Source organism: Carcharodon carcharias, chromosome 3 (assembly GCF_017639515.1).
Source record: "Carcharodon carcharias isolate sCarCar2 chromosome 3, sCarCar2.pri, whole genome shotgun sequence".
Taxonomy (NCBI): Eukaryota; Metazoa; Chordata; class Chondrichthyes; order Lamniformes; family Lamnidae; genus Carcharodon; species Carcharodon carcharias.
In genome coordinates, this window is record NC_054469.1 from 65,255,218 (window position 1) to 65,267,155 (window position 11,938).

The 11,938-nt window shown below is 46.6% G+C and overlaps 1 protein-coding gene across 1 annotated transcript in view; it reads right to left on the reverse strand.

Annotated features, from left to right (window-relative positions):
* The window catches only part of LOC121275936 (glial fibrillary acidic protein-like), a 46,511-nt gene extending 38,278 nt beyond the window's left edge, over positions 1–8,233 (reverse strand). Inside the window, exon 1 of the mRNA XM_041183824.1 lies at positions 7,601–8,233. Within this exon, the coding sequence (XP_041039758.1) occupies positions 7,601–8,106 (506 nt within the window). The 5' untranslated portion in view covers positions 8,107–8,233. The remainder of the gene's footprint in view (positions 1–7,600) is intronic.
* Positions 8,234–11,938: the final 3,705 nt, after the last annotated feature.

Genomic DNA, 11,938 nt, shown 5'->3' on the forward strand with positions numbered 1-11,938 from the left:
AATGAAAAGAGGGTGCTACTAACTGTCAGAAGGAAATGGAGCACCAGGGCAGAGAGAGGAGCCGATGGTTTACAGATGCAGCAATGGAGGCTTTAGTCATGGAGCTGAATAAGGAGACAGAGTCCATGTTTCTATGGGAAGGCCAGCGGATCCCCAAGGAACGCCCTCTAAAGGGAAGGGGAACAGATGGCTGGAAAAGTGAACTCCTCATGCAGGATTTTTCCTGTGTGCTTCTGAACCCCACCACCAGGCTCAAATCAGAATCCCACAGTGTGTGGAAAACAGTCAGTCCATGTGGTTTTCCCCAGTGCAACCAATTAATGACCAGAGGGTGGGCTCACTGTCCAATGGACAGCAGGCAGGCTCTTTAAGCTTGAGCATCAATCAGAGGCCCTCCAGCCTGAAAGCAGATGGATGATTTGGCAGACAAGTGAGGAGCAGGGCTTCAAAATGGAGGTGCCCTCTCTCCAAATTTTTCAAATCTGAAATTTTAAAATGGCCTTGCAGCTGGGCCACCAATGTGGGGATGGGTGGGAGGCATGGTGATGAGATAGGAATCCCTATAAAGGGTGGCCTGCAGCTGTTGCTAAACCCAGGCAGACAGGGAGGGCCTCTAACTCTGCTTATAGTGCTGTGCTCTTAGCCTGTTGCCAGAAGACTGCCTCCAGTCAGCTAAACTGTCCCCTACCACCTTAGGGAACCTGGAGGCTGATTGGAAAATCCCAGTTGACCTCCTTCAATTGGCCTTAAGTGGCCATTAATAAGTTAAATCCACTACCCGCTGTGTGCAGGCACCACCCATCCTCCCTCCATGAGAATGGCCTTCATCCTTTGAACATGATGGAGGAGGTTGCACTTCACATCCCGGGTCTGGCTGCTACAGAGACCATAGCATCCAATGTTGTTGAGAATATTGAGAATGACAATATGCTACTGCCTTATGCCCCTTCTCAACTCTCACTTCATACTCAATCTTCTAGCTGGCATGATGTGCAAGTTGCAGATGGTGTTACCATGGACCTCTTGCTTTATGCTTCAGCCCCCACCCCCTCTCCCTTAATCAACTACCACCCCTTCTGATTTTTTATTTTCAGACATCCAAGATCTGCCAACTGTCCAGTCACAACAGCCCCAAGGTAAAGAAAAAAGGCAATGCCATACCAATGTTCAAGACTCACCATCACTTGATCTGACACACTCAGCTCCCAGCTCAGATATGATACTTGGCAGACTTTAGAGGCTAATATAGAGTCGGGACCTGCATATTACGAGTAAATGGGCAGGAGAGGACTGCATCCAGGCCAGAAGAAAGGATAGCTTGTGTGCTAGCTCAATGGAGAGCGAGGTCACAGACAAGTTCTGCTGATGACTCAGATGAGGACTTAGATGGGGCTGCATACAGGAGAATACTGATGAAAACACACAAGATGCTGGGTGCATTGGCAGACCTGACAAGACAATCCCTTGTCACTGCCAAGAAGCATGGAGGAGTCCAGTTCCAATAAAGCATAGAGCTTGGAGCCTATCCTTTCTAGCCTGGAACAGGTGGCCAAATCTATGCCAGCACTTGTGGTTCCAGCCGTGATGAAGTGATTGGCAGTTGCTGTCTCAGCTTCCACTGCCGCACAGGTGGAAGCCACCCGATGTCTCAGTGCTGCAATGGAAGCTCAGACCAAGATCATGAGATTCATACCAAATGGACCCAAACTGCTACCATCATGGCTGCTCATCTCAGCACTCAAAAGTCATGCAGCTTCTCATGGCAGTCCAGTAATCATTCCTGCAATTGGTTGCTGGAGCGGCAGTGGCTCTGTGGACCGTGAACCTGCTGTCGTCTCTTAGGATTACAGCATTCGTGCTCCCATCTGTTGGCCATCTCATACTGCTGCTGCCCATACCAAGATGGCACAGTCCAAAGCCAGGCCCTCAAAGGCCAGTGCTGCTTGACAGCATCCTGCAAGACCCCCTTCTTCCACCATCCATGTTGCAGCCACTGGCATATAAGTGCATGGGAGCACAAGGACACACAAGCACTATATAATGCATAAAGATGATCAGTTAATTTCTGTTCATATAAATAGATGTAGTTTTGAATAAAGATGTAATAGAAAGGTTGATAGCTTTTATTGTAGGATATTGGCTAAAGGCATATTGTAATGGAGTGTCCCAGATGGATGGGGAGTTGGGGAAATAGGGGAACCATGGTGGTAAAGGGAAGATGTCCTGTGAGAAGTGGAGTCTGATCAGTTGCTCACAGACAGACCATCCAGAATAAAGGTATACTGGATGCCTCCTTCCTGCCTTCTCTTCCGCTTCCTCCACCTTCTCCTCCTGTTTCCTGGTGGTAACGAAGGCTTTATTGTGGAGGATGCAGCCGACCACACAAACTTCAAGATAAATTCCAGAGTGTACAGTTAGGCTTCCCTTAAGTGGTCCACACATCAAAACTGATGCTTCAACATGCTGATGGTCTGCTTCACCTGGTTCCTGATGACTTCATAGTTCTTGTTATATGTCCATGCTCTCACATGGTCAGGTGGCAGACGGACCATTAGCCAGGTGTCGAGGGAATAACATTTGTCTCTGAGCAGCTACGGTCTAGTTATTTTTGGGGTACCATGATGAAGGATTGGCATCAGAATGAAAGCATTGTGGTTTCTGCCAGGATAGTGGGCATTTGTCGACATATGCATTTTCGCACACCAATTGTATGTGATAATGGCAGCCCATTTAGTTCCCTTATATCTTCCCCTTGATATGGGGGGGAGTTGCGTTCTGCAGATCCATGTGCAACAGTTAATAGATCCTGGCGCCATTAGGATTCCCATTTTCCTGGCAAATCCACATACCTGCTCAGTCTGCATTTCAGTCTTTGGACAGAACACAATTTGCGGAGGTGTGTAAAAACAAAAACAATAGGGTAATTATATTAGGTGATTTCAACTTTCCCAACATTAATTGGATGGGCTTGGATGGAGTGGATTTCTTGAAATGTGTACAGGAGAACTTTTTAGGTCAATATGTAGAGGGTCCAACAAGGGATGGCTCAGAGCTGGACCTAATTCTGGGGAATAAAGCTGGACAGGTGGCTGAGGTGGTGGTGGGGGAGCATCTTAGTGATAGCGACCACAATGGACAAAGAAATAGACAAGTTGCAAAAAAATGTTTTGGATTGGGGGAGATTAGATTTTAGTAAAATAAGGCAGGATCTGGCCAAGGTAGACTGGGAACAGCTACTTGAGGGGAAATCTACAGAGGAGCAGTGGGGGGCTTTCCAAAAGGAAATGGGGAGGGTAGAGGCTCAACATCTTCCCTCTAGGGTGATAGGAAGGAGTAACAAGCCCAGAGAACCACGGATGACCAGAGATATTCAGAATACGAGGAGAAGGAAAAGAGGCTTTTAGCAGGAACAAGGGAAGCAAATCAGCCGAGGCATTAATGGAGTATAGAAAGTGTAGGGTGGAGCTTAAGAAAGCAATTAGGAGAGCAAAGAGGGGATATGAGAAAGCTCTGGCTGGTAAAAGTAGGGAAAATCCCAAGATATTCTATAAGTATATCAATGGGAAGAGGATAACCAGGGAAAGAGTAGGGCCCATTAGGGACCAAGGGTGGAGCTAGAGGACATTTGGTATATTGTTGAATAAATACTTCACATCTGTCTTCACACAAGAGAATGAGGATGAAGGTATGGAACTTGGGGAGACCAAGGGGTTCTTGAGCAAATTGATACAGGGAGTGACAAGGTATTGGAGGTGTTGGCAGGCTTAAAAGTGGACAAATCTCTAGGTCCGGATGATTTGTGTCCCAGACTGCTGAGGGAGGCAAGGGAGGAGATCGCAGGGGCGCTGACCCAAATTTTTAATTCCTCGCTGGCCACAGGGGAGATGCCAGAGGATTGGGGAACAGCTAATGTGGTTCAGCTATTTAAGAAGGGTTGTAGAGATAAGTCAGGGAACTACAGGCCAGTGAGTCTCAGTTCAGTGGTAGGGGAACTATTGGAGAAAATTCTGAAGGAGAGAATCTATCTCCACTTGGAGAGGCAAGGTTTGCTCAGGGATAGTCAGCATGGCTTTGTCAGAGGGAGGTCAGGCCTAACAAATTTGATTGAATTTTTGAGGAGGTGACCAGGTGTGTAGATGAGGGTAGTGCAGTTGATGTAGTTTAAATGGATTTCAGCAAAGCCTTTGACAAGGTCCCACATGGGAGACTTATAAAGAAGACAAATGCACATGGGATACAGGGTAATTTGATAAGATGGATTCAAAATTGGCCTGGTTGTAGGAGACAGAGGGTGATGACAGAAGGTTGCTTTAGTGACTGGAAGCCAGTGTCCAGTGGTGTACCACAGGGATCTGTGCTGGGTCCCTTATTATTAGTCATTTATATAAACGACATAGATGACTATGTAGGGGGTAGGATTAGTAAGTTTGCGGATGACACAAAAATTGGCCGGGTGGTTGAGTGTCTTGGGCTACAGGAAGATATAGACAGGATGGTTAAATGGGCAGATAAGTGGCAGATGGAATTTAACCCTGAAAAGTGTGAGGTGATACACTTTGGAAGGAGTAATTTGACAAGGAAGTATTCAATGAACGGCATGACACTAGGAAGTTCTGAGGAACAAAGGGACTTTGGTGTGTGTGTCCATAGATAGATCTCTGAACGTGGAGGGGCATGTTAGTGTGGTGATGAAAAAGGCACATAGGACACTTCCCTTTATTAATTGAGGCATAGATTACAAAAGTAGGGACATCATGTTGGAGTTGTGTAGAACCTTGGTGAGGCCACGGCTGGAGTACTGTGTGCAGTTCTGGTCACCACATTATAGGAAGGATGTGATTGCACTGGAGGGGTTGCAGAGGAGATTCACCAGGATGTTGCCTGGGATGAAACCTTTAAGTTATGAAGAGAGGTTGGATAGACTTGGGTTGTTTTCATTGGAGCAGAGAAGACTGAGGGGCGACCTGATAGAGGTGTACAAGATTATGAGGGGCATAGACCGGGTGGATAGGGAGCAACTGTTCTCCTTAGTTGAAGGGTCAGTCGCGAGGGACATAAGTTCAAGATGAGGGGCAGGAGGTTTAGGGGAAGATGTGAGGAAAAACTTTTTTACCCAGAGGGTGGTGACGGTCTGGAATGTGCTGTCTGGGAGGGTGGTGGAGGTGGATTGCCTCACATCCTTTAAAAAGTACCTGGATGAACACTTAGCACATCATAACATTCAAGGCTATGGGCCAAGTGCTGGTAAATGAGATTAGGTAGGTAGGTCAGGTGTTTCTCACGTGTCGGTGCAGACTTGATGGGCCGAAGGGCCTCTTCTGCACTGTGTGATTCTGTGATAATACAATCATTGCTGCAGGCCTACAGGAGCTCTGTCATCTCTCAGATGTATCGATGGAGGGCACACTATGTCACTTGCTCCCACCTGGAAAGGAACGGTCATATAGAGGTTTAATGCCACTGTGATCTTTATAGCCACCTGCAGCATCATTCTCCCCCTGTATGTAGCTTCAGGTCTTGTTGAAGTAGATGGCACAGTTCTGTGACATCTGCCTTGTGAACCTGAGTTGCCTCCGGTGGGGTTCAGATGGAGGTATAAAAGGAACACACAAAAAACCGCTGGTATGTAGGGCCCTCTATAGAGAGATCTCCTCTTGCTCCCTCTTCACAGAGCTTCACCTTTGTCCTGCCACTGCTCCATTTGTTGGACATGTTGCAGACCCAGATACACTGCAACCAGGCCCTCATATCTATTGCTGACTACAGGTGACAAAATCATCTGCCCTCCTTGAATCAATGAACAAGCTCACCAACAGACCTCCAAAAGCAAGCCACAGTACTTCCACCAACCTTGCATTAGCAGAAGTTCAATGCTCAGTGGACATGCACAGAGCAAGTTTAAACGACGCGTGGCAAATCAACCCAAAGGTCTGATTGACCTCACAATCAGACAATCCTCATACGAAAGCAACACAATTATACATCCGCTCTAGTTCTTTGCTGAGAATGGGGTGCCATGCGGCCAGAAAGTGAAGGCAGCATGGTTGGGCCATTTTAATGGCTTCAGGGATTCTGCAGCAATGGCACCCAAGGTGTTACAGAACCCAATATCATGGCCTTAATCTGGTGAGATGACTCATTCACTGGCTATAGAACATGTCTGATTTTTATTCCAGCAATATGATTGTCAAGGGGACTGAATAGTCATTATTTTGGATTTAGTTTTACTTTGCTCATGATAATTTTTGTAGGAATATAGATTAAAGATGTTTAAAACTAAAGGATGACTCGTGGTGCAGTGAGTTGCATCCCTGCTTCTCAGCCAGAAGCTCTGGGTTCAAGTCCCACTCCAGGATTTGATGACCAAGGAAAGTGTGTTCATAACATAACCAAACAGGTTCAGTATCAACTTATAAATCCTTCTAACATACCCCAATGCAGGCAGTAAAAGTGGGAGAGGTTCTTGGTCAGCCATGTGATGGAAAGAAATTGGAGCCTTTACCATCATAATGCATAGCTCCAGGCTACAATATGAATGTAAAAGTGCATGCTGCCGCAGTGACTCAGACGGCTTGAGGGGCAGGATGGCTGGTGTGGATCAGATTGTTGCTAACAGCACAGGGTTTGATCCCCTCTGGTTGGATTTGGGACCTGCCTCCTTGCCCTACCCATGGTGGGGGTCATGGCACTGCAGGCTGACCTGCCTTTGGGCAGAGAACTCAAGAAGAAGAAGAAGACTAACATCAAATAGATTCTGTCAGGTAAATCTAATTCAATAGGCTGTATTAATATAATTTGCTGGAGAAAAATAACATTGGTATATTTTAGTATTATTTTATTCATGTAAATTAATAGAAAATTAAACAAGATTTTTAAAAAACCTATCAAAGCATCCAGTGGACTTTTAGACCATCACACTTTTCAAAATGTCAGCTTAATAGGACAACTGTGATGCATTTATTCTAGAGGCTTTTCAAATTTAGTGCAGTTGGGGAAGCGCAACAAAATGAGCCTTAGCATCTGTTTCAAAAACAGAATTACCTGGAAAAACTCAGCAGGTCTGGCAGCATCGGCGGAGAAGAAAAGAGTTGACGTTTCGAGTCCTCATGACCCTTCGACAGAACTTGCGTTCGAGTCCAAGAAAGAGTTGAAATATAAGCTGGCCAAACCAGCTTATATTTCAACTCTTTCTTGGACTCGAACGCAAGTTCTGTCGAAGGGTCATGAGGACTCGAAACGTCAACTCTTTTCTTCTCCGCCGATGCTGCCAGACCTGCTGAGTTTTTCCAGGTAATTCTGTTTTTGTTTTGGATTTCCAGCATCCGCAGTTTTTTTGTTTTTATCTCTTAGCATCTGTTTGTTGTTTATTTTCAAACTGGATCTTTTGGGTGGGATAAAAAATAGATTGTTAAGTTTATGAAATATTTGAAGTTGACGAAATTCTAATCACTAAAAACTTCTTTCCTTTTTACCAGTTTGAAATCGGAAGAAGGTAGTTTCGATCTCACCCGCACCCCCCCGCCACGCCACCTCCAATCCCACCAAAGCCCTGACACGCAGTTACATTAAAAAAGGGAAGGAAAAAAATAAACAATCATACTTAGTTTTAAGTTTGCGGATGTCGTCCAACAAATTGTCTCTTTCCACTTCAATTCTGGTTTTATCCTTAGAAATCTGATCCACTTCATGCTTTAGTTTCCTAATCTCCTGTTCATAGACAGAGCCAATTTTGGAATTGCCTTTGCCCTTCAAATCCTGCAGTTCAGCTGTAAGCACCTTGTTTTGTTGCTCCATAGACCTCACCTTCTCGATGTAGTTGGCAAAGCGGTCGTTCAGGTGAATCATTTTTTCTTTCTCATCGGTGCGGCTGCTTTTGAATTCATCGCTTACAGCGTCCAATAGGTAAAAGTCTGATGGGTCATCTCCAGAAGACATTTTTCCAGGAGTGCTCTTGTTCAGCCAACTTGAGGCAGTAGATGGGATAGAATAGGCCGTTGTTTTTGTGAAGGAGCGACGAATTGGTGAGGAATAGGCGGATTGTGATCCTGAATTTGACCGTATAGTTAATCTGCGAAAAGATGATTTGGAATTTGTATTATAATTCATTTTATATGTTTTCTTTCGCAAAAGGCTCTTCCAGAACACAAGCTTCTACTCAATGGCACAAGGTAGGTCTCAAAAGCTGCTTGATATTTATAGCGAGCTGATACACTTCCCCAAAAATGATTTAAAATGATGAGGTGACAACTGATGTAGTGACTGACACTGCAATTAACCAACCAGGAGATGATGGTTCTTAGCAACCATCAATCAGAGCTTGTTTAGACAATCATTGTGTTTGGGCGGGTGGGATGTCCAATGGTATGCTGCGTGTTAAATTTTAAGTAGTAGCACAAAAGTTCGTTATATGTTGCATAACTTCCACTTCGGCTGTTATCGGTCTTCCTGTACAAGGTTTCACAAGTCAGTCATTTGTATTCAAATTACTAAAATTTAGAAAAAAATGTTAAGATGTTATAATCAAAATAATAATTTTCTCATCAACAAAAATAAGTATTATTCAGAACTAGTACTGTCAGCTCTCCACTGCTCTGCTTCCAAATTGTACCTGAAAAAGTAATGCAATTCAGAGCAAAAATGGACACTAATCTTTTACTGCTATTTTGCTCCTGACCAGCACTCATTTCCTCTACAGATGCACTTTGGGGACAAACTGCTTGCTGAAAATGGTTGCCACCACTGAACACTGAACTGCCCTTTAGGTGTTTTGTCTTAAAGGACAGGCTGATATTGTCAAAGAAAGGTCTTTAGTTTTAGTGTTTTAAATTAGAAACGTGTTTGCTGCTTCTGTACTTGTTGCATTATGTTGGTAGTTCTTTACACTTTGTGATGGAGGCCGTGTTCAGTACAGCACCTTTACATTAGGGCTTATTTGGAGACAGGTAAGTTGAAACAGCTTTGACAGTAACTCAATAAATTTACCTAGCTCTTTTCTGAGCCATAGTCACAAGGGTGGAGAAATGGGATTACCCTGAAAATGGGCGGGGGATTAATTTACGCCTTTTCCTTGTGTTGCAGGCACCATGTTGAATTTGTGCTGCTTACTCTTTTCTATGATTTTTGCTGTTCATTGGCTGTACACATCAGCAGAAGGCCCGATGTTCTGAGTGGCTAGCCTTGCTTAAAGGCAGCTTGCACCTCTTGACGGGGAGGAGGCATTGGGGCTGCAAGAAATGGTGGAGTTTTTTCAGAAGTTGAACTGGTCTCTGTGATTTTGAGCATGGAAGGAAGCGTATAGCAAGATTTTCAGAAAATGCACTGGAGGTCTTGGTGTAAAAGACTGAAAGAAAGAGATATCTGTATCCTCGGTGGGGGGTGGGTTGGGAGAATGGGGCAAGGTGCCCTCCTGATATGCTCAGGAAACAGAGGCAAGAAGCACTAGACGTCAAGGAGTATTGCTCAAAGAACATGGGTGCAGTGCAGGAACAATTTTAACAATCTGATATGAGTTGTCAAGGCAAGTGAGTTCATCTTTAAATGGCATCATGGCAAATCCTCTACGAACAGCACCACAAGCATAATCCTCTGCTCAATTCATTACATCCCATCACCCATCTACCAACAATCTCTATCAACTAGTACTCAATCCTAAAATTCATATGCTTTGCCTCATCCTCACATAATTATTGGCAGCCACAGCTCACAGCTCACTATTCAACCACTCCAGTTGCATCACCACCATATTGCAGGATGCCCACACTTCCTTCCTTCTTGCCTTTCTGGCATGGTTACTTCAAGTCAAAAGTTGCTTTTGCCTGTGTCAGCAGTTCGGCTGCAGCCCCTGGCCAACAAAAGGTGTCAGGGACTGAGGTCTGAGGTGTGATGTTGCTGGGGGTGGGGGTGGGGTGGGGTGGGGTAGTACAGGGCAAGTTGGAGGTAATGGGGGAGAATGCGGCAAGTGAGGAGGTAGGTGTAAGAAGGGAGGATGGTGTAGGGGGAAGAAGGTGTAGGGGAAGGAGTCTGGAGGGGGGAGGAAGTCCAGAGGGGAAGGAATCTGGAAGGAGTCAGGAGGGGGGAAGGAAGAAGTAAGACAGGAGTAAGGAATCAGGAAGGGGAAGGAGTAAGACTGGAGGAAGAAGGATTCCAGAGAGTGGAAGAAGTAAGGGTGGAGGAAGGAGTCAGGAAGGGGGAAAGAGTGGGGGGTGTGGGGAAGGAGTTTGGGGGCAGGGAAAGGAGCCCATGGGGAGATGGAATTCCAAGGGGGGAAGGAGTTATGGGGTGGGATGGGGAGGGATGTCCAGGTGATCATGCAAGGGAGAGGTCTGTGGAGTCGATGACTGCCTCCTGGGAATTAAATGAGGGCTGGGGTGGTAGGAGGGAATGGTGAGAATGAGAGAGGGCAGAGTGGGGAGGGTGAAGGTGCGACGGTATTGGTAGAAGGTGGTTGGTGGGAACTCGGGGGGCAGACAAAGACCCTGGGGTGGGAAGGATGAGGTCGGGGAGGTGAACGTAGATGGGGGTTGGATTTTTGAGAAGGTAGGGAACGTGCATGTTCACCCGAAAGAAAAGGGCTGTGGGTTGTAGGTGATGGTTGGGAGGTGGAAGGTGATGCAAGGGGTGCCGACAGTGATGGGCGTAAGGACAAGTGACTGGGAGAGGGGAAAGGATAGGGGGAGCTGAAGAAGAATGCTAAACACGCCAGGCTTGCAAATCCAAATGTGAAAGGAGACTTGTGGTGGGCGGGAACAGGTGCTGCATGGGAGTGCGATCAGTGGATGGGCGGAGGTGCAGGTCGCACAGATGGATAGCTGAAAGCGAAACCCAGCAGGCAGCATTGAAAATGCTCAGGACATTGAGATGAGTGTGATGGGGGATGGATCCTCATGCGTGGGAGAGTTCTTGCACTAGGCTCCAAAAGGCCTTGCCACACACACACACACATACACTCATTTCTCCCTCCAGAATCACTCGTGCTGAACTGCTAGTGGTTGAGGGGTGAGGGATGGGAGCTGCAGGGGGAAGACACCATTATACATTATTCAGTGAAAGTGAATATATTTTCAGAATATGAAGTGACAAAATGTATTCACCCGTACAACCAACTGTGATCAGAATTTCTTAACTTTTCTAGGCTAATGCTTCTAGGTGCTGCCTGCCTGTGTAATGGCTGCCCTTGTTGCCTCTGATGACTTTGGCTTAGGTCCTCTGGAGAACTGCACCCCCCCCCCCCCCCCCCCTCTCCCCCCCCCCTGCTTTCGCTGCTCTCCTGTGGGCCAGCTGCTCCTTCTGCAGTGACAGAGGACAAGGTTGACGGAGTCACAAAGGGGACTTGGAGGGAGAGGACAGCCTATGAGATTCCTGAATGGATGACCCAGCAGTGTCCAACTGCTGCTCCTCCTCCCTTCCTCCTTGAGGGGAAGGAGCACCTGGAGGGACATCGAGGTGCCCCATTTCCCGCTCACGTAGCTACTGCAGGAAGTCACCCATGCCTACCGTGATGGAGTGCTGGTCTGCATGCATCTCCGCATTCTGCTGGATCAGGATCTCCCTGGTGTCCACCATTCTTTCCATTGAGGCCTCCATATAAGCAAATATGGGCACCACTTCTTCAGAGAACAGGCAGACGCACTCTTCCAACTTGCATGCCACTCTGTTGATGAATCCAACTGCCCTGCATGATTTTCCCCTGCCTTCTGCTGACTCTCCACGATGAGTTGGAAGACTGAATCCAGAGGCTCGTCATCTGATTCAGACCTCACAGATGCCTCTTCCTCTGCAGTCCTCCAAGTGCTGGGGAGCTTGGCTGAACTTGCGTCCTCCTGCTGTGGGCACTTGTCCATGCGCTGACCACCAGATTATGAATCCGAGGCTGCTCTAGATCTAGGTCCCACCGAGTTGCGTGTCTTTGCACTGGTGGAGGATGTGGGTAAGCGCTGTG